General features: G+C 30.5%; 2 protein-coding genes across 3 annotated transcripts; one reads left to right on the forward strand and one right to left on the reverse strand.

The window, feature by feature from the left end:
* Window positions 1-7,010, forward strand: LOC125048722. 2 transcript variants are annotated; one of them, XM_047647559.1, is made up of 6 exons: window positions 1-352; window positions 855-1,080; window positions 1,186-1,419; window positions 2,033-2,365; window positions 4,099-4,236; window positions 4,421-7,010. In XM_047647559.1, exons 1-6 carry the CDS (start codon window positions 233-235, stop codon window positions 5,020-5,022), a joined length of 1,653 nt encoding a protein of 550 aa, XP_047503515.1. In that variant the 5' UTR covers window positions 1-232; the 3' UTR covers window positions 5,023-7,010. The 2 variants fall into 2 exon arrangements, with proteins under 2 accessions (XP_047503515.1, XP_047503516.1); XM_047647560.1 differs by having other exon boundaries at window positions 2-352; window positions 4,099-4,227.
* Window positions 7,011-12,978: 5,968 nt separating this feature from the next.
* LOC125049117 (spindle assembly abnormal protein 6 homolog) lies at window positions 12,979-22,184 on the reverse strand. The gene is made up of 12 exons (XM_047648226.1): window positions 21,889-22,184; window positions 21,373-21,536; window positions 21,124-21,280; window positions 20,707-20,892; window positions 20,319-20,476; window positions 19,699-19,858; window positions 18,769-18,837; window positions 17,129-17,272; window positions 15,827-16,034; window positions 15,004-15,154; window positions 13,857-13,966; window positions 12,979-13,128 (listed from the first exon to the last, which is right to left on the reverse strand). The coding sequence occupies exons 1-12, from the start codon at window positions 22,003-22,005 to the stop codon at window positions 12,989-12,991; spliced, it is 1,764 nt and encodes a 587-aa protein (XP_047504182.1). The 5' UTR covers window positions 22,006-22,184; the 3' UTR covers window positions 12,979-12,988.
* Window positions 22,185-23,071: the final 887 nt, after the last annotated feature.

The following is a 23,071-nucleotide window of genomic DNA, read 5'->3' on the forward strand; positions in this document are numbered from 1 at the left end:
CAGCCATATTGTTTTAAATTTTAATGTTTTCGACGTTCGACATTCGGACTTCGTAGTTCGTAGAGCTAATGATAATAGAAATCGTGAAAGATAAGATTGCTGATTTCTTTACATTTTTTATTTGAGTACATCGAATGGTTGTTTAGTTTTTAAAATGGTGCAAATAGGTGATTAATTCAAAACCTATCTTAGGTCATTTTGATGTTGCTTACTTCTAATGTAATAACATAAAATGGCTAGGATGTGGATTGTTTGTTTTGTAGCATTTTGTTTATTTCAAAATGCTGTTGGTTTCGAGCAGCATTTTCAGTTTTGTAACAACAACACAAAAGTGCGAAGCTGTACGCCCCAGGTGAGTTAGCTATAACTAAATTAACTGTACAAATTATTGATTTATAACCAACCTTGAACTGCCGCTTGAGTTAGTTCAGAAGTCGAAGAATTTAATCCGATATCCTTTTTTATACATATGATTTGTCGTGCACAAATTTATATGTATCAAAACAACTACCTGTGCACAATATAAGAAAACCAAGAAGTTAGAAAATCAAGACTTGTTCATAAAAAGAAATCTTTTAACTATTAAATACCAATATCATTTATAACCGATTATAGCTTTCATATAATTTTTTGCTTATTTTTGGTTTTAATCCAAACTTTACCTGTGCTGGCTATTAATACATGTATGATTGATAAAGACATGTATAATATAGCCAATAATTGCTTTCCACTCATATTATTTAAGTTACTACAGTGCTCTAGTAATTTGTGTTCTTTCTGTGAAGGAGGCACACTAGTTTATTACTTGTGATGCACAAGTATTACTCATGTTTTAATATGTAACTATGTTTTAGATACTAGGAGAGGGTAATTCTGATGATGACAGCTGCAAACTGGAGATTATACCACCAAATAGTTCAGATTGTGTAGACAGCTTTGGTCCAATAGAGAATAATGCTCATATAGGTGGTGTAAGCTTACACCCATATATTCTACCAGTTGAAGTTAAAACCAGGACAGAATATCATAGCAATAACTATACTGTGTTGAATATCACATTCAGTAATATAAAGTGGAAAAGTAAGTGCATCAAGACTTAAAAATCTATTATATAAAACTTATAAAGTTGAAATACTTCTTATTTAAAGTGCTTTTATCAATCAAAAATAATCTTTCTTTTTTCAGCAATGAAGTTTCGTTTCCAAAAATACAATAAGAAAGAGAGTCACTGTAGGAACATTGTAATATCAAATGATGTAACATTTAATGAACAGTCAGTGCTATATTATGATTGTTATTGGTCATTGACTGATGGTGATTATAATGGTCAAAGTCATATTCTAGATTTTGAGGCCACCGATGACTATGTTGTCAATAGAGGCAGATATTACTTCAACATTCCATCGGCGCAAATGCTAAGTAAGTATCTCAAATAATTTTGTTTTTAGCTCAAAGAGCTGCATATCTTGAGCCCCTACATAAAATAATTCTGCAAAGAAAGTGACATTCTGTGCTCTATAATAAATTATAATGCAAGTTGTCAAAAGCATTGCTTTGAATGAAAATTTAGAGTATTCTTTAAGTAACTAGCTGGTAAGTCACAGTACAGTTACAACAAGTTGAAAAAACATGGAAAGCTTTTGGTATGCTTATATCTATAACCTTAAACTTTACTCTTTTAGATAAGCTTAAATGATAAGAAATTGTTTTGTACAAAATGACAAAACACAAATGAGGAAAATTCTACCAAACAATACACATATTAGATTTTCCTAATTAGTGTTTTGTTTAGTGTACCAACACTTCAAAACAACAAAATTTATTCATAGCTAGCAATCCTCCAATATTAATATAATAGTATTGTACATTATATTATGAAGTCTTACAGGTCTTAGGTATTGATGTTATAATATTGAAATAAAAATGATAATAGAAATAGATGTAATCTGATGTCAAAATCTATAGGTAGAGGACTGCAGTAAATAAGTCTCATCAGTGGGCTTATAAAATTAAATAATTTCTATTTTTATAGGTCCAACCATTAGTGAAAAGGATTGGAAACCATTTGTGTACATTGAAATATTAACACCAACTATGAACCTACATATAATACCACCTCCAGCACAACTAAAAATACATTCCTACCAAATAGATGTGATGAAACAATGTGATCATAAGGACCAATGTGAGGAGTTAGTTAAAACGGCTATCATCAAAGTGAAGAATAGTTCAAGAGAAGTGACATATACCTATAGTCTTCTGAATTCTCCTGGACTCTACTACTTTAAAGTTACACCTCAGCATCAAAAGTGCAAAGGACAAATGTCAGAATGTCAGTTTGTGGAAAGCCCTAGGATTACAATAAGTAAGAAATTTTATCATATAACCATAAAAATATAATAATAAAGTCTGATCAAAATTTGCAAATATTCTAGACTCAACTAGAATGTTTCGAACCTTTAAACAGTCAAACAGCACTTATTTGCTATCCAGTACTAAAAAAATGGTGGTGTCATATTGTATTTCTTCGCAATTTAGAAATACATACATTAAGAGAAAGTTAGATTTTTCTTTGTTTGTTCATAATGAGTTAATCAAATACTGGCATACTTATTAATTCTTTAACCAAAAACCAATATATGCTCCATTTACATAAATATATATGAAATATAAGTTATTTGTCAAAAGTATTTTACATAAAACAACATATTATAGTGTATTATATCAAATAAATGTACTAATTTAAAATATTTAAATCAAATCTGATATTTCACCTAGTCACAGGCTTGCGCTTTAACAGCAATATAAATTTGTGTTGTCTGCCAGAGTATCTATCTATATATATATAAAAATGAATTTCTGTTCGTTAGTCTCGCTAAAACTCGAGAACGGCTGGACCGATTTGGCTAATTATGATCTTAAAATATTTGTGGAAGATCAGGGAAGGTTTAAACGATGGGAAACGTAAAAAATAATTAAAGAAAAATAATAAAAACGACAATTGAATTTCCCAATACAAACTGTTCTTAGATGGGAAATTGGACGTCTTTTTAGAAATAAAAAATTGTCACTTGGTTGTCATTTACATATTTGTAGATTCTATCAAAAATATGTGTTTCATAGTATTAGTATGTAGTCTGCTGTATGAGGTCCGACCTCTTTGGTCTGTTTTAAAAGTTTTGACAAAAATATATGTTGGTGAAACAAAGTTTACGGGGTCATCTAGTTTTTCTTATAAAAATATAGCATTTTAATGTATAGAACAACAAATTAAAAGCGTGGCCAATAATAGTACCTATAATATACAAAATCAGATTAGGGTAAAAAACCGCCTTCACCGAGAAGGCGAGGACCTTTACTACGCTCACTCCAGTGAGCTTCCGTCCTGCCCTTCAGGCGATTGACAATCCCGTGACGGCCCAAGCCGAGGTTCGAGTCTCACAGGAGACGCCCTTGAGCTAGTCGCGGGAAAAAGCCCATTCAGCCCGAGCTGAGCTGTAAAGGCCCTTAAGGCCAACAGCGATATTCCTTACTAAAAACGGTATAGATTTACATGATACTTATACGATGTCTCATCGTGCATATAATTAGTATGAAACATTTATAAATATATCAAGTTTTGCTAATAAGTCGTGATTACACATAAACACAGGAAATATTGCAAAATATATGTATCTCAATACTTATGCATCTAGTCTCCTTAGTTAGAAACTTCTAATAAATTTATTTCCTACAAACATAAATTTTTTAACTCTTTTTACATATTTTCACCTAGAACTAAACATTTATTCACACATACATTCAACGTGTTATACGAAAATAATATGCCAATTTTAATATAATAATTTCGTTATAGAGGGTATTTCGTTATAACGAAAGAAGTTTTAAAGAGTTTAAACTGTATTAATAATAAAATAGAATATAATTAGACTTTGTCTGCCTCCAAAAATATGTCATTAAATAATATGAATACTGGTTTAACTATAAAACTTTTACTATTGTTATATATAATGTACACTACCTGATATTAAAACTATTGTGCTCGAAGGTCCTGTTGTTTATGTTAAATCATAAAAATATTAAATTTTGTCTTTTCAGAAAATGAGGTGCATCAGGCTATGAACATTTGCATAGCAAGCATCACAGCTCTCATCCTGGCAACATTGTTCATTTATTACATAGTTCTACGCGTAATTCGACGATACTGGTGCAAAGAATACGGCCAAGGTAGATCTAGTTAAGTCACTTTTAAAACTTCATTTATTTAAGAAGTATATTAAAATTTAGTCATTTTAAAACAATTTTATAACTAATGCGAATTAATATTTAATTTTTTTGTAAGGAAATAATGTTTTCTTATGTGTTAAATTCACGACAATATGTTTATACGCGATTTCTAAATATACGCATGTTTTTCCAGAAATTCCTCCACCAACAAAGGTCCTGATAATATACCCGACTGCTAGCCGTCTCCACGCAGAATGCGTAACTTCCTTCGTCACCTACCTTCGTGCGGAATACGGATTCGATATTATGTACGATGGCGACATTTCTACCACGTCCCACGGAGACCCCTACATATGGGCGGAAGAGGCTTTCAAACTCGCTTCTCACATTGTCTACGTAGTTGGACCGGCTGAAGACACAAATCTCTACAACAATATTTACGACAAACCGATCATAACCGCCCACAAAGTCGACATTCTCCTTCTATCCCTCCTCCGGTCCACAAAAACGTCGAAACTCAAAAAATATGTCGTGAACGTATTCTTCGAACACTCGGACGGCGATATACCAGTCGAAACGCGAAACGATAGAGTTTTCTTCCTAATAAAGGATTGGCAAAAGTTTATTGCGTATTTATCGAGGAATTTGTTGCCGAGGAAACAACTAATGCGAACGGAGAAGGGTAAGTGCTTTTTGGACGATTTGTCTAGGGCTAAGAAGTTGCTGAGCAACAGTCGTGACGATCACATTATTAAGTTCGATAAGAATTGCGTTGAGAAGAAAGTTGTGCTGTGAATTGCGGATTTTTAAAATTCGAACAAAGAATTTCTTTGTTTTCTTTGTAATATAGAAAATGGTCTGTACATTACACAGATTACTGTTTTAAATATTATACATCTGTATCAATGTGTGTCATCTGTCGTAAAAAAAATATTCTGAGAGGGGTTATGTTTTAATCAATAGCGTCTTACAATACTTATGACGAACTTTTATTAACGTATGCTTATGGTGTCTATGGTGTAGAAGTTACCATAAAAAATCGTGTTGGAATATCAATAAAAGTTCTGACTATAGATTAGTAGAAGATGCTGCTTATGTCTAGACTTTATCCCCCTGTAAATTGTGGATACCACAGTAACTGAACTCATAATGTATTTTCATATCTGTCTATCTATTCTACGGTTGTAGGTTTTTAAATGCAATTGTTTTCCTATCTTTATAATAATATATGTACTTGTATAATCATTGTATGTATATAGAATCTGCTCGTAAGGTGGATTTTGCAGCTACAATTTCTATTATTTTAATCTATTAAGTCTAAGTCTCAGACCATTTTCTATTTAAAAAGAAACATGTTTTGTCGTTGAGAAATATTAATATTGTTATAAATTGATGGAATAGGACAGGGGTAGTGAAAGTGATATTCATGAAGAAGTCTAGAACTTTCTTCATGAAAAATACTTGAAAATCACTAAGTTTAAAATTGTGTCTTCTATGTGGTTCTATCTTTGATTAACCATAAATAAAATAATATTTATTAAATTCCGTAATTATATCTTCGTTGAATTCGGGAATGTGTAATACAAGTTTAACGAAATGTATTTATGAGAATTTGTGAAAGTAATGGTTTAAATTAATCCGGACAAAATACAAAATTCTTTGTAGATTTTTGCATTTTGAATGTGATATGTTAGAAATTCTATATTGTAATGTCTGATTTAGTTGTTAATATAGTTTTCGGGAAGAGTTTAAATGTTTCGTGTTTAAAAATTTTAAACTCATAAGAATTTAAAATTAAAATCTGGTGTTTCCAAAAGCCACAAATACACTAGGGAACAAATTATATTACTGTGTTTAGTGCATTTTTATCATCACTATTACTTAATAGAAATGCCACCCTGGCTTTTGACCATTTGAGCATATTGAGTGATGAAGCAATGTTCTCCAGTGTATTTGGAGCTTGAATTTTTATGTCAGTTTAACTTGGCAATGTGGTAAAGTCTTGATGTTTAATTTGTATATGCAACATATAACTTTTTGATTCTCACAGTATTTAGACATTTACTTGAATTACTTGTGCCTCTACGCTATACCGGATGTTTACTCTTGACTGGAAATATACTTTGTTTTTTCCAATCCTTTATGACTTTTGACTAGAAGCAAAAATTTTGCTCCTGAATGGTATATGATGTTAGAATGTGATTGTATTTGCTTCGAATTGGAAAACTTTTTTCTTGACCTTTGTACATAATTCTATTTTCCCTTATACATCTGATTATATATTATAAAGATTTTCTATTATTTCGTTGTTAATCTGGTATCAATGAATTAGTAGAGTATGATAGATTCCAATGATGTTTACCAGACTTTTAGAGGTACTATCAGCAATCAGCTTGTGAATGTGTATTGCACTATTTTGTGTAAATCGTAAACAATATTTGCTTAAAATTTTACTTTTACAGAACTAAATCAAGAATCCCCATTATATTTATAGTATATAAAGTATTAAATTAATAGGTTGTAAGTGAACGTTGACTGCTGATAGTACAATCTGTTGCATGAATTCCAATTTGTTTAAAGTGCTATAGTCACTAAATTGTTGAGATAAATGTCCAATAAATATACTATTTTATAAGTCACTAACAGAGTATTTATCGATGTCACTTTAAAATTCTTGTTGATCTCAAAGCCTGTTAAAATGTGTGTTCTCTTGTTATACAGGACTTTTAAGCTCAATATATTATACTTGTGATGTATTTTTGTAATAAACGTTATTAAACATTTGTTTATGTTTTATTGCTAAACATTGTTTGTTGTAGCGCACCAACCACAAGGCTGGATAAAACGAGTAATTCTTTCAAAGGCAATTGTATACGTTTTTTCATCAAAATCCCTAGTGAGATACAAGTGTGGTCAATTAATAAATTTAAATCGTGCATTAAAGTAATACAGCTTGCTAAGGCCTATAGACCAGTGCAGATAGCCTTCAAAATAAATAAAAAGTGAAAAAAATTACAGTAGGATGTAACCCATTAGAAAAGCAGGGGAATATGCTCAAAATGAAAGGAAAAATAAATTACGGTCGATCTGAGGTCGGCAAGGGGTGGGGGGGGAGTTTTAAGGGTAAAAAACGGTTTATCTCGATTTCCGGCAAAACTAAAAGTCCTATCGAAGAAAGTTAAATGGCAAAGTTGTAGGTAATAAAAAGATCTAAAACTTTTGTATTTACACATTTTTCACATAACCTCAAAATTGGTGTGAAAAATTCAAAAAACCCAGTTTTTGGTTTTTCATTTTTAACTTTTACAAAAATTTATTTTTTTAAACGAAATTTGGTGAAAACTTACCTTATTATGTCCCAAATATACTGTAATTTATTTGATTAAAAATATTTATTTTTTCACCTTATTTTGAATTAATATCGAAAAAACACCCTAATTTTCAATCGAAAATTCTGACGTCAAAATTTCAGCTTTTTTCAAAAAGTTGGAGTGCTTTCAGTTCGTTGAAATCTCTACTTTCCTACGGTAAAAAAAAATATATATATTACCATAGTAAATCTTCTCAGAAAATGCAAAACATCGTATGCAGTAACGCCCAGACCCGTCATACCCTTCCCTACTTCTCTATGAAATACGAAAATTTTAGCCCATCTAAAGGCTAAAAATTTTTTTTTGGTCACTCAGGTATATATAAGTTATCTTAAAATAGGCATCTAATTATAATTTAAAGAAGATTCATAGAAAAGTAGGGAAGGGTATGACGGGTCTGGGCGTTACTGCATACGATGTTTTGCATTTTCTGAGAAGATTTACTATGGAGATATATATATATTTTTTTACCATAGGAAAGTAGAGATTTCAACGAACTGAAAGCACTCCAACTTTTTGAAAAAAGCTGAAATTTTGACGTCAGAATTTTCGATTGAAAATTAGGGTGTTTTTTCGATATTAATTCAAAATAAGGTGAAAAAATAAATATTTTTAATCAAATAAATTACAGTATATTTGGGACATAATAAGGTAAGTTTTCACCAAATTTCGTTTAAAAAAATAAATTTTTGTAAAAGTTAAAAATGAAAAACCAAAAACTGAGTTTTTTGAATTTTTCACACCAATTTTGAGGTTATGTGAAAAATGTGTAAATACAAAAGTTTTAGATCTTTTTATTACCTACAACTTTGCCATTTAACTTTCTTCGATAGGACTTTTAGTTTTGCCGGAAATCGAGATAAACCGTTTTTTACCCTTAAAACTAAGCCCCCACCCCTTCCCGACCTCAGATCGACCGTAATTTATTTTTCCTTTCATTTTGAGCATATTCCCCTGCTTTTCTAATGGGTTTCATCCTACTGTAATTTTTTTTCGTTTCAAAAATTATCGGCACTGGTCTACTATTATAATATAAGTGAATATTTAAACGATCCTTGTGCTTGGATATGAATTTCTTCAGTATAAAGAGGTAACGCGACTGAATCTCTCGACTGCATTTCCATATGTTGTTAATCATATGTTCTTGTAAAAGATTTTTAAATTTGTAAAAAGGTAGTATTTCTTTTATAAAAAAGTAATTATTTTTGGCCGTCGTCTAGTATAAATAAATTTGCAATGGTGTTAAAATCGACTCATTTTGCCTCTATTTGTTTGTATGGAAAAATGGGTTTCTTAATTATTTACGATTTTCTAGTACTTTTACGTTAATATGCATATTGCACCGATATCCTTTAATGACATAACGTATTTTATACGTTGTTTAAAGTTGACCCGGTGAGCTTCCTATCCTATAAATATTTTTGTCAAAGTGACATTTAATAATTATGAAATGTCACAAACATGCATTTTGACCATAGGATAGTACGGGAGGTAGCAACGTTTGAAAAAAAAGAATTTTAGGTCAGCTGATTTTGTGATATGTCTTCCTTCTTGCACTTCCGGTTAGAGTCTGGGCAATCTGGCTGGCGGTAGTGGTTGCGTTCATTAGTGCGCATCCTATCTGTCCAGGTAAAAATCCTGGATTTTAAAAGCATTTTAAGAAGCGTAATTTTTAATTTTTCGTTTTTAAATACGTCTACCTGACATACTTTTTTTATTGCCAGACATTTTTCACGTTGCTAACTATGTGCCAGACGCGATTTTAAGTTTTATTTTTATAAAAATTTCAAAGCATTTTAGAATGTCTGTAATTTTAATATTATGTTATTTAAATATAAGAAAAACTGAAAATGAATTTGCCAGACATTAATTCGGTTGTTAAGTATTGAATTAAAATGATAAAGTTTTGCAGTATGGTGAAGCATTGCATTTTAAGAAGCGTAATTTTTGATTTTTCCTTTTTAAATACGTCTACCTGACATACTTTTTTTATTGCCAGACATTTTTCACGCATTTCAAAGCATTTTAGAATGTATGTAATTTAAATATTATGTTATTTAAATATAAGGAAAATTGAAAATGAATTTGCCAGACATTAATTCGGTTGTTAAGTCTTGAATTAAAATGATAAAGTTTTGCAGTATGATGAAGCATTGCATTTTAAGAAGCGTAATTTTTGATTTTTCCTTTTTAAATACGTCTACCTGACATACTTTTTTTATTGCCAGACATTTTTCACGTTGCTAACTATGTGCCAGACGCGATTTTAAGTTTAATTTTTATAAAAATTTCAAAGCATTTTAGAATGTCTGTAATTTGAATATTATGTTATTTAAATATAAGAAAAACTGAAAATGAATTTGCCAGACATTAATTCGATTGTTAAGTCTTGAATTAAAATGATAAAGTATTGCAGTATGATGAAGCATTGCATTTTAAGAAGCGTAATTTTTGATTTTTCCTTTTTAAATACGTCTACCTGACATACTTTTTTTATTGCCAGACATTTTTCACGTTGCTAACTATGTGCCAGACGCGATTTTAAGTTTTATTTTTATAAAAATTTCAAAGCATTTTAGAATGTCTGTAATTTGAATATTATGTTATTTAAATGTAAGAAAAACTGAAAATGAATTTGCCAGACATTAATTCGATTGTTAAGTCTTGAATTAAAATGATAAAGTATTGCAGTATGATGAAGCATTGCATTTTAAGAAGCGTAATTTTTGATTTTTCCTTTTTAAATACGTCTAGCTGACATACTTTTTTTATTGCCAGACATTTTCACGCATTTCAAAGCATTTTAGAATGTCTGTAATTTTAATATTATGTTATTTAAATATAAGGAAAACTGAAAATGAATTTGCCAGACATTAATTCGGTTGTTAAGTCTTGAATTAAAATGATAAAGTTTTGCAGTATGGTGAAGCATTGCATTTTAAGAAGCGTAATTTTTGATTTTTCCTTTTTAAATACGTCTACCTGACATACTTTTTTTATTGCCAGACATTTTTCACGCATTTCAAAGCATTTTAGAATGTCTGTAATTTTAATATTATGTTATTTAAATATAAGGAAAACTGAAAATGAATTTGCCAGACATTAATTCGGTTGTTAAGTCTTGAATTAAAATGATAAAGTTTTGCAGTATGATGAAGCATTGCATTTTAAGAAGCGTAATTTTTGATTTTTCCTTTTTAAATACGTCTACCTGACATACTTTTTTTATTGCCAGACATTTTTCACGTTGCTAACTATGTGCCAGACGCGATTTTAAGTTTTATTTTTATAAAAATTTCAAAGCATTTTAGAATGTCTGTAATTTGAATATTATGTTATTTAAATGTAAGAAAAACTGAAAATGAATTTGCCAGACATTAATTCGATTGTTAAGTCTTGAATTAAAATGATAAAGTATTGCAGTATGATGAAGCATTGCATTTTAAGAAGCGTAATTTTTGATTTTTCCTTTTTAAATACGTCTACCTGACATACTTTTTTTATTGCCAGACATTTTTCACGTTGCTAACTATGTGCCAGACGCGATTTTAAGTTTTATTTTTATAAAAATTTCAAAGCATTTTAGAATGTCTGTAATTTTAATATTATGTTATTTAAATATAAGGAAAACTGAAAATGAATTTGCCAGACATTAATTCGATTGCTAAGCCTTGAATTAAAATGAAAAAGTATTGCAGTATAATGCTTGTAGTACGAGCATAAAAAGGAATATAAAATTAGATTAAAATTAATAATCAACACTTTATTTAAATTGTCTTAATTACTAAATGTAAGTTATGAATAATTCATGCAACGTGAAAAATGTCTGGCAATAAAAAAAGTATGTCAGGTAGACGTATTTAAAAAGGAAAAATCAAAAATTACGCTTCTTAAAATGCAATGCTTCATCATACTGCAATAATTTATCATTTTAATTCAAGACTTAACAACCGAATTAATGTCTGGCAAATTCATTTTCAGTTTTCCTTATATTTAAATAACATAATATTTAAATTACAGACATTCTAAAATGCTTTGAAATTTTTATAAAAATAAAACTTAAAATCGCGTCTGGCACATAGTTAGCAACGTGAAAAATGTCTGGCAATAAAAAAAGTATGTCAGGTAGACGTATTTAAAAAGGAAAAATCAAAAATTACGCTTCTTAAAATGCAATGCTTCATCATACTGCAATACTTTATCATTTTAATTCAAGACTTAACAATCGAATTAATGTCTGGCAAATTCATTTTCAGTTTTTCTTATATTTAAATAACATAATATTAAAATTACAGACATTCTAAAATGCTTTGAAATTTTTATAAAAATAAAACTTAAAATCGCGTCTGGCACATAGTTAGCAACGTGAAAAATGTCTGGCAATAAAAAAAGTATGTCAGGTAGACGTATTTAAAAAGGAAAAATCAAAAATTACGCTTCTTAAAATGCAATGCTTCATCATACTGCAAAACTTTATCATTTTAATTCAAGACTTAACAACCGAATTAATGTCTGGCAAATTCATTTTCAGTTTTCCTTATATTTAAATAACATAATATTAAAATTACAGACATTCTAAAATGCTTTGAAATTTTTATAAAAATAAAACTTAAAATCGCGTCTGGCACATAGTTAGCAACGTGAAAAATGTCTGGCAATAAAAAAAGTATGTCAGGTAGACGTATTTAAAAAGGAAAAATCAAAAATTACGCTTCTTAAAATGCAATGCTTCATCATACTGCAAAACTTTATCATTTTAATTCAAGACTTAACAACCGAATTAATGTCTGGCAAATTCATTTTCAGTTTTCCTTATATTTAAATAACATAATATTAAAATTACAGACATTCTAAAATGCTTTGAAATTTTTATAAAAATAAAACTTAAAATCGCGTCTGGCACATAGTTAGCAACGTGAAAAATGTCTGGCAATAAAAAAAGTATGTCAGGTAGACGTATTTAAAAACGAAAAATTAAAAATTACGCTTCTTAAAATGCTTTTAAAATCCAGGATTATTACCTGGACAGATAGGATGCGCACTAATGAACGCAACCGCTACCGCCAGCCAGATTGCCCAGACTCTAACCGGAAGTGCAAGAAGGAAGACATATCACAAAATCAGCTGACCTGAAATTCTTTCTCGAAAACGTTGCTACCTCCCGTACTATATATAGATATAATACGTTACGACAGATTGACGCCGAAACAACAATCCGATACATAGCGTAAGCTATAAAAAAAGCACTTTTGCCATACCAACATAATTTTTTTTGTCAAATATCAAATTAATCTTCTTATGAGGTCAAGGTTTAACAAATAAGACATTTTATTTATCATTTTATTAACATAATTTAATTTATTTATATTACAAAAAATATGCCAAATTTGTCACGGAAAGTATGCAGAGACAGGCGTAGCCCGATATGTCGTTTGTTTAGACGATTTCTTCTCTCTGTAGTCAACTTTGGGTAACTCGATATTTTTGTTTTCTTTTCCCTTACTTTGTGATGCTGTTGGTTTACTTGAGTCTGAAAATGTTATGACATTCTTAAAACTAAATTAATTGAAATGTCTAATTATATAATAAGTGAGGAGTGTTGGCCTTGTAGGCTCAGCGTGCGACTTTTATGTTTAACGTTCCACTCCCATTCCACACCAATGGGCTTTCTGTCTAAGTGGGCATTTAATTAAAAACATTGTCACGAAACAGATACAGAAATCAGAGGCTCAGACTATGATAAAAAGTAATGGTTTATCAGAGTTGTATAATTGTTATTGTCTACCCTCAAATAGTATTTTTCAATCAAGTTATTAAAGATATAATAAAAAAAACGCAACACAATTTAGTCGTAAGTACTCTCTTCGAACTTCTTAATATTCACTGATAAGGGAGCGTTCAAGTATTACGTAACGAATTTTTATTCCTTTTGTAAAACGTTACGATGCGGGGCGGAAATTGAATTACGCGTTATTGTTAATATTATTTTCGACTTTCCAGTACTTTACACCACATAATGTAACTTTTAGGTATAGTCACTGGATTGTCACGAAACGTTTTACTATTGGGTACAGAAAAACGTTACATGGGGGGCGGGGGGTCAATAATCTTCAAAAATTGCGTGACGTAATACTTGAACGCTCCCTGAGACACCGCCTATGGACAGTCACAGTACCAGTTATCTCGCTATTGTGAAGCAGGCTTATTATTCAATCAAATTTTATGCTGCAAACGCAAAAACGAAGTATATAAAAATACCTTTTTTCTTTGTCTTTGTGTCCTCTGATGGTTTTAAGTATTTCGGATCCAGACCCTTAGTGATGCGTTCTTTACTATGAATGATATTAGAACTATCTTCTATATTAGATCTGAAAATAGAATATATTTTTTTTATAATTTACAAAACTTGAACTTTTTTTTACTTTTAAATGATCCTTTAACATACGAATTTCGTATAGTTGGTGGAGTCTGTGCCGAAAGAGAACCACCGCGGGGTTTTAAGTCGTAACATTGATACGTCATTATATTTCGACAGTAAGCATTTGATCTTAATATAAATTATGAGCATAAATGAATGAAATTATATTAGTTCGCTTAACCGCCACGCCGATTTACTTTACGCACACACTCTAAAACTGGTAACATAAGAAGTAGAAAAAAATTGCAAGTTTAAAAAATACCATAAGTGGGAATCTCTACATATACGCAGGTTTTCTTGTTGCAGGGTGTTCAGTTTTTATATATGATTAAGCAGAGCATACGCCTCAAGTGAGGTCTAGGCGCCATCTTGACTTTAGACGGTACGTATAGGGTACGCAGGGCAGTGCAGTCAGTCAACTCTGATTGAGTATTCAGTAGAGCATTGTGGTGATGAGACGTTGAACCAAGTTTGGGCTATGTGATTTGTGGTTGGGAAGATTGTGATTAAAAGTGAAATCGGTGCCGTGAACCCGTTGGTCGTTATAAATTAAGTTAAAAGTTTTATTTCTAATGTTAAAAGTAATCAAAATAAATTAAATACTGTAATTATTCGTGTTTTGTTCTCACACTTTACCGATATGACGCCCACTAAACTCGCTAATGACGATGTCCATATCGATGGAATGACGATATTTCTCCGATTTTCTCATATATAAAAAACTATTTATTATAATAATTTTTACCTTATTTTCTAACATATTTACAACTTAGCACTTATTCGATAGAAAATATTTAAAAAAATACCTAAACCAAACATAACAAATGATGGACAATGCAACATTAATAAGTGTGCGCAATGCTCGCGTAAATCGCGCATCTGAATGCAAAATTGCCGTTTTCTATGTCGAAAGTGGTTAATCGATACTTGCAGCCCCAATACTGCATTATGTAGGTACTCTACCCATCTAAATCCCCTAATACTTACTTAGAATAAAAATTAATTGACTCTTCAGAATTTTCTAGCGTAGAGGTGTTCCTATTAATAAAGTATGGCGTGGAACTAGCCACGTTAGTCTTGTGTCTGTCCGTTGTTTGAGTGTTTGTCTCCTCTAGTTTCTTGTGAAGCCATTGAATAACTGAAATAAAGATTGCGAAAATTTCAATGTCACTATACAATATAGGAATATAAAAGGCTTCATCTTACTTCAAGTGCTATATGATAAATTAAAAAAGAAAACATACATATACAAGTGCCCTATCAATGTATCGAAGTTGGGTGATAAGGCAGGTAATAGCTAAACCCGAAAAATTTAAAAAAGTTTTGTTTGTACAGTTGTTTATATTTTTGTGTTTGTGATCTTTTGACATTGCAACATTGTATAGTTACTATGCCATAGTACATTAATTTTTCAACGCGGTCGGACAGTTGGATGTAATAATAATTTTGAGTAATTAAATTAATTTACTATTTTTAAGGGATTTTTTTTAAATCGTTACGTTTAAACTACCAAATTCCGGATTTTTGTATACAGATTGTTTATATACAGGATATAAACATTATAATTAATCTATGATACGAATGTAACAACAGAATACTGCAGTGTATCGACATTTACTTGCATCGTCATAATGAAAGACGCCTTATAATACATGACATAATATGTTTTGTGTCCATATGTGTATAAATTTTTGTAATTTAGATTTCCAGTTGCCCATAACATTAAATCTTCAAATATAATCCTATATATTTACAAATTGGATAAAAGATGTTTAATATGTTTGCTAACTATAGGTATAGTAAAACTTACCCATATTATTATTCTTGATGGTCTCATCTCTATCTCTAACTGTCAATTCGTTCAATTCACACTTCTCTTTCCAGGTCTCTACGTCGGTTTGCTGCTTTTCTATCGTCTCTTGTAAACCCTTAATCTGTGACGTCAACTCTTCTATTTCTTTCGAGTTACGTTCAATTACTTTTTCTTGTTCCAGGGCAATCGCTGTACGGCAAAGAAGCTAAAAATAACCACATCTTTGATTTAGAGCACTTTTAGGCGATAAATCTCTAAAAAATATATTGCTATAAGCCATTAAATATATTTGTACGGTTAAATAAAAAAAATCGTGAATTTATTTTGATAACTACGAAAACGAATAGATAAAAAGATCGTATACGTTGTCATTTGGTAACGTAATTTACGGGAAATCGTGCGTACATAACGGTTCTTTTATTAAAATGTTTAATGTTTATATGTTAGCTAACATTATCTAATACATATTTTAACTTAGAGTAGTTGTAGTTATAATTAAATAAATAAACCTAGTTCTAGCGAGGTATTCGACCTCTTCTGAAGTTGATAAAGTAGACATAAGAGAAAATAAAACTTTAGAGGTGTCAAGGGACACCCGGATGGAACGAAATTCCTTTCGATTAATTTATAAGTTAATTGGTATCATAACAGATTGATAGATTTTCTCGACACCAATCTTACGACCAAAAATAAAAGCCAACATCACGAGGTGTTCTAAGGCGGTCACCCATCCAAGTACTGACCTCGCCCGACGTTGCTTAACTTCGGTGATCGGACGAGAACCGGTGTATTACAATAGCAAATAGCAAAAAAGTGTCGTGACAACTTTTCGTAAGAATTTTTTCCGTCTAGCCCCCTTTCACAACGCGCGATAAGGAACTTCGTTCCAAAAGGGTGCGTGTACTTATGTACGCGCGTAAGAAGTTATACTTCTTTGGCATTATTAAAAATAGTTATTGATTGCATGTAAATAATTAATTACAATTAAATAATCAAAGGCTAGAAAAGGAGTCATTATAGTCAATAAAGTTCAGTTTACATTTGAAAAATTAAATAAATATTTATGTTTTTCTTACATTAAGTGTAACATAAATTCTATTATTCGAATGTTGTTTTTAAATTATGTCCAATGCCGTAGCATCTTCCGTGGGCAACTTCATTCTGTTAATTTTGTGTCACGGTGCGCGCCCACCGTAAAATTTCACTCTCATTAATTTTTCATAACGCGCCTAAAGAAGTATAACTTTAAAAAACGTAAAGAAACAAATATAAATCTTTTGTAGTATAAGATAAACTTACCTTATCCTTCATCTCTATTAGATCTGAATTTTGTTTGGAAATTATTTGATTAGCTTTTAACAATTGTTCTGATGTCGATTGAGCCGCTTCATTGTTTCTACTAGCTAGGGTTTCACTAAGGGAGATACGTCGTTCTAGGCTATTCTGTAATGATGTGGTTATATAGTCCAATGTTTAGGTAAAATACATCAGTAGGTCAAACTCAAAATATCTTTAATCATATAGGTAAACAAGTACACTTATGAATCGTCAGAAAGAAGTTAAATTAATTGTAAATTTACATTTACTACCAGTTCGCAAGTCAAGGGCGTAGAGCGGGTAAGAAGAACTGGCAAGAAACTTTCCGCCACTCTTTTTAATCGCCAAGTATTGTCATACAAATTGTTTGAACTGGAGCAAATCAATCCCAAGGATTAGGATCATTTAAGTATTCCTCAAATTTATACAAAGTTTTATTGATTAATTTTCGTTTAACGAGGGCTTTGAATTTATTTAGTGATAATTCTCTAATTTCGCTTGGGAGTTTTGGTAAAGAGATATCAGCGCATGTATAAAATCGGACTCGCAATTATTATCACATTATTTTTATATAAGCAAACGAGCGAACGGGATGCCCATAAAGGGCAGTCATCACAGCCCATGAACATCCATTATAGTGGGTATGTTGCCGGCCTTTGAGTTTTTAACCTAATATATAAAATATTGTGTATGGATTAGCCTAAATTGCGTGTGCATTAACCCTTATATGTATCGTATCATCAAAAAGAATTATTAAAACCGTTGATCTTGGTCTCAGATTTCTGTCAACAGATAATTTTTTCTTATAAAGTAGGTGATCAGCTGTTTCTGACACGCGACTGGGTCTAAGCCAAGCCGGTTTCCTTGCGATGTTTTTTCTTCCTGTCACTCACTCTCACTTCACTGCACAAGCGAATGTTATATGCACACATAAGAATAACAGTCTGTAAGTGCACATCCATGATTCGAACACACGACTTTGTTGCTCAAGCCCATACATATAATAAAAGTTATATGAATGTTCTTGGAACGAAAGACACTTAAAGCCGTGTCTATGAGTTTAAGATTTCAAAAAAAATTATGCAATCGGATCTCGTTAATGTCAAGATATTTCATAAAAACATTTAATTTAAATAGTCATTGGGTAAAAAGTTGGTTTCATTGCCAGAATGGATTAGATATTTTTTCGAATAAATAAAGATACTATGGCTCAAAAAAATAAGTACCAACTATACTTATATAGCAAGTACACAGATTTTTGGTATGTACAATAATTTAATTTTATCCACACACATCTAATAAAAATCTAACTAAAATGTATATTTATTTTTATTCTTTGGATTATTTATTACAATGGCAAAGATTTAATTATAGGACGGTTCTGATTGCTAGGTATCTTAAAAGATATTATATTAATAGTACAGGTAACAAAAGCTATCATATCAGTTGTTCCTAAGTTTGTGTCATATTTATTTAAGCCAAGAACAATTTTTCTAGATACTAGTATACATTGTTTTATTAAGACTTCAAATTATTTCCCTTCTAATGGTTAAATTTTATGTCCATCCATGACAGCGACGCACATACCGGCCAAGAAAAGTATGTGGCACTGTAATACATACCTTCTCTATTGTCAATGATTGTACATTTTCAGTTAACTCCTTGATTACATCCGAGTTATCTTTTACCGTCTGTAAAATACATTATTTAAATTAAAGTAAAAATTATTTATATTGAAAATTCTAAAATAATAAAGTCGAAGGAACTTCAAACAAATTATCATTGATTTGTATAATGCAGATATTATAAAAAAAAGGTTGCGTGTACTTATGTACGCGCGTAAGAAGTTATACTTCTTTGGCTTTCTTTATTTTTTTAAAATATAATTAATTAATAATTAATATTTAACGTAAACAATTTAATAATATTTAATATTTAGTATATTATTCAATTATTAATTAATATTAATAACAATTATTATTTATTATTTTATTATATTATTATATTATTAATTCAATTTAATAACTTGGTATGTTTCATAACCTTTTAACTAAGTAACAATAGGTCTTTGTGAAAAAACATTGCTAAATTTCTTTGAAAAAATAAATAAAACTACTTTATTTGTTTAAAAGGTAAATGACAAATGTCATTAATCATTATGGTCATTCAAAATTTTCGATCTTCGAACTTCACGCATATTCTATTTCTTTTTACTTGTAGATTGTCTTATTCCCATCTCGCTCGCGCACGCTATAATCACACTGACAACTTTGTGTCACGGTGCGCGCGCAATCGTAAAATTTCACTCTCATCAATTTTTCATAACGCGCCTAAAGAAGTATAACTTCAAAAATTTAGACCGCATATTTACGACTTCAAAATAGAGGAAAATATAAGGCCATTTATTTGTCATCAGGACAATATCTGTCCTGAGTTCACTTCCCGGCATAAAAATAATGTCGTATGGAAGGCCTAAAAAGAAACCAAAAGAGTCTGCCCCATTGGGTTACGCCGCTTTTAATATAGCTAAATAGACCAAATGCCTCACAAACCTTTTCTAGAGACGAACATTTAATATTCAAGTGGTGTATTTGTTTCTCCCGGTCATTTATTTCACGTTCTAATGAAGCATTCTTTGATGATAAAGTTGTTACTTCTAAATGAAACTTTTGCACCTCCTTCTCAAGATAATTTGTTCTTTGATTTTTTTCACTGCAATTAAATCAGTATTTATAAATTTACATAGCCTTGTGAACCTAAATTATATCCTGATGATTATGGGATAATTATTAGCCAAACAAATTAAACATAGAAATGTGTTTCGCCTATGGAGTAACTGGTATTCACGCTGTCATCTAGTAGTAAGTAAGTATCTAGTTCACGTTTATATCTGCTAATGAAGTGTTTAAGAGTATGGCTTACGTTACTCAAGACTTATGATTATTTAGTTTTTTTTATTGTTTTAAAAGGCTTTTAAACCTGTATCGGTCCAATAAAATCTAAGAATGTCAAAACAATATATATATAAATTATTTATCATTTAAATTCAATTAAAAATATTTTTAAAATCAAAATTGCAAACATTTGTTTTATGTATTATTTGAGGTATAAAAGAAAGTTAAGAACAAAGGTTATCAGAAGAATTTTCAGAAAATTGTGGTTAAAAATATACCCAATCTGTCTTTCCAATTGAGAAATAGTGTCTTTCATTTGTCTGCATGAGTAATGTAGTTCATCAATTTGTTTATCTTTCTTATTTAAATTTTCTTGGGAGCTTGCTAATACATTTTTGGCATTTAGGTCAGCTGATTTTTGTAGTTGAAGTTTTTCCTGAAATTAGTTAATGAAAATTTAAAAAGGTTTATTTATATAGCGGAAAAGGCTGTCTTATTGTCGTGCCTTTTGTTACATATTCCAGGACAATGTAACAAAAGATATTCTGTGCCAATAGATATTTATTGTTTTTCTGGGATACAACATTCCACCAATCAAGAACATGCAGACTATGTATTATGAACTTTATACTATCAACTGTAAAATACTGAACCACTGTAGAATACCTGTACAAGTCTATCTTTTTCCTGTCTTAATGACTCTTGATATTCAGACTCTCGTCTCAGCTTGTCTTCTTCCATTTTGGATAAAGCCATTGTTAGCTCATGGATCTTTACCTCAAGTTTGCCACATCTATCATTCATTAGTGCCTCATTGTTAGCAGCTGTACTCTTTACTGATAATAATGTTTTCTACAAACATAAAATAATAAAATCTGAATTAAATAAGTGAAAATTTGTGTTTCGTTTAGAGTTACTACTTAAGTTATAAGTGAACATCTCAACATAGAGTAATCTATTATTTTTAAAGTTATAAAAAAGATATGTAATAAAATAAGCACTATATAAACAAAAACCAGCCATAGTAGGTTAAACATTCCATCATTTTAAATTATGTGAAATCTGCTTAGAATCTGGAACTACCTTTAATTCAGATATAGATTCAGACATATGTTGTTTGACATCATGGTCAGTTGCTGGACCTGTTTTCAAAGACAAATGAACAAGTCTCTTAAATTCATTATGCTCAACTACTTCAAAATTGTAATCATCTGGATTCATTTGGTGTAGGATAAGAAACCTAGAAAAAAATTAAGAAACCACAATAATGTAGAATACTAGATATTACAATTTAAGCATAAACATGAAAACAATATATTTTGCTAATCTTACATATTGTTTGCAGTACATTGTTGTAGTAGCCTAACTACTTGTGAAGGAAAGTTGTCAAAATCAATAAGGAGTCCTTGTTGTTTCTTTAACTCTTCATAGTCACAACGAGTTATTACAATTCTACACAAAAAAGTTGGGTCATCCTCATTAGAGAGTGTTAATCTCTGGAAATAAGCAAAGTCTATATAGTTTATTACTGAACAGAAAAACACTTTCTTATAAAATAGGTGTTATACATAGGACATATAATATCTACTAATCATTAGACTGTTTGTGGTACATAATAAATATATAGTACACAAATATATCAGCTAGGCCATATCATGTTTTTTTTATAAACGATTGAATTAAGTTGCTTACTTAGAGTTCGTTCTAGATAGTTAAAAATATTTGACAGAGTTGTACAATTTTGAATTAAAATATTTCGACAATTGTTTCAAGTATGTTATTATGTATATTTGTTATTATGTTGTTATTATGTATATTCGTTTAGCAATTAGTAAAAACAATACTTACTAAGCTGTCGCTGTTGAATATTTTATCTACAGCTATTGAAATATCTTTTTTGCTTTCCTCAAAGCCTCGCTTAAATGATATGTAATATTTACCCTTGTGAAACATTTTGGAAATCATAATATTTATTATATAGTAATGATCAAAGGGACAAGTAATCTGTGCACGTTAACGACTATTTCTCATTTCTATTTGAATTATATTAAGTTGAAAATTTAATTATTTCAATGTTATTGTTTATCTCCACAGAGTAGATTCAATATTGCTTATCTCTTGAAGTTAAGCTCGCATGCACAGGGTACCTTTCTGTTGAGTGTTGACACACCATCTTAGAGAAAGAAAAGAGTCTAAAGTGCCCTGTAAACGATCAAATTTGCTTGACAAACTTGTTTGTCAAACTTCACGTTTTCATCAAACAATAGCTTAGACGATCAAACCAAATATCTATCAAATTTGTTAAATTTCTAGTAGATTCTCCTTTCGTGACGTGACGTCGCCGTGCCGAGCGCGAGTAATTCAGATGACGCATTTTTGGCATTGACTCTAGCACTGTGTATCAAGACAAAAAAAATAAGACGATGGAGTCGAGAATGGTTGAAATTAAGAGATAAATACGAGAATTTGCTACGGGAAATATTGCGCACTGAACCTAAAGACTACGCAAACTTCCTGCGCATGGACCATAAAACTTTTGAAGATTTACTCACTATACTCCATCCTCGTATTGAAAAAAAGGACACAGTTATGCGGAAATCTATACCAGCTTCTCAAAGGTTATCAATAACTTTGAGGTATCTGGCTAGCGGTGATGATTTCGAAGACTTAAAATTTCAAGCCTGCGTTGCACCTCGAACATTGAGCAACATTATCATTGAAACTTGTGAAGCAATAAATAAAATAAAATAAAATAAAAAGCCTTTTATTTCTTGCTAAAAGATATACAAAATAACATAGGTTTACTAAAAATAAAAAAAAATCACGATAAACAGATATGAAATGCAACATAAATTCTATGTTAGTAATATTGACACTCATATTGTCACTGAGCGTAGCGTCCTCCATGATGTCAATACAACGAGTGAGATTTTGTTTCAAACTCGACATCAATCCAGATTTTCATCAAACACGACAAACACGTAGATTGTTTGACAAACGCCTCAAACACAGCAGTACACTATCAAATAAT

Source organism: Pieris napi, chromosome 4 (genome assembly GCF_905475465.1).
Source record: "Pieris napi chromosome 4, ilPieNapi1.2, whole genome shotgun sequence".
Lineage (NCBI taxonomy): Eukaryota > Metazoa > Arthropoda > Insecta > Lepidoptera > Pieridae > Pieris > Pieris napi.

Bases quoted from the DNA above. Each gene is read 5' to 3' on its own strand.
- LOC125048722 (XM_047647559.1), top strand. From the start codon at position 233: ATGGCTAGGATGTGGATTGTTTGTTTTGTAGCATTTTGTTTATTTCAA. The intron at 1,081-1,185 runs GTAAGTGCATCA...TTCTTTTTTCAG, and splicing joins CAGTAATATAAAGTGGAAAA to CAATGAAGTTTCGTTTCCAA. The intron at 2,366-4,098 runs GTAAGAAATTTT...TTGTCTTTTCAG, and splicing joins AAGCCCTAGGATTACAATAA to AAAATGAGGTGCATCAGGCT.
- LOC125049117 (XM_047648226.1), bottom strand. From the start codon at position 22,005: ATGATTTCCAAAATGTTTCACAAGGGTAAATATTACATATCATTTAAG. The intron at 16,035-17,128 runs GTAAGTTTATCT...GGTTATTTTTAG, and splicing joins TAATAGAGATGAAGGATAAG to CTTCTTTGCCGTACAGCGAT. The intron at 13,129-13,856 runs GTATTTTTATAT...TAACATTTTCAG, and splicing joins CACAAAGACAAAGAAAAAAG to ACTCAAGTAAACCAACAGCA.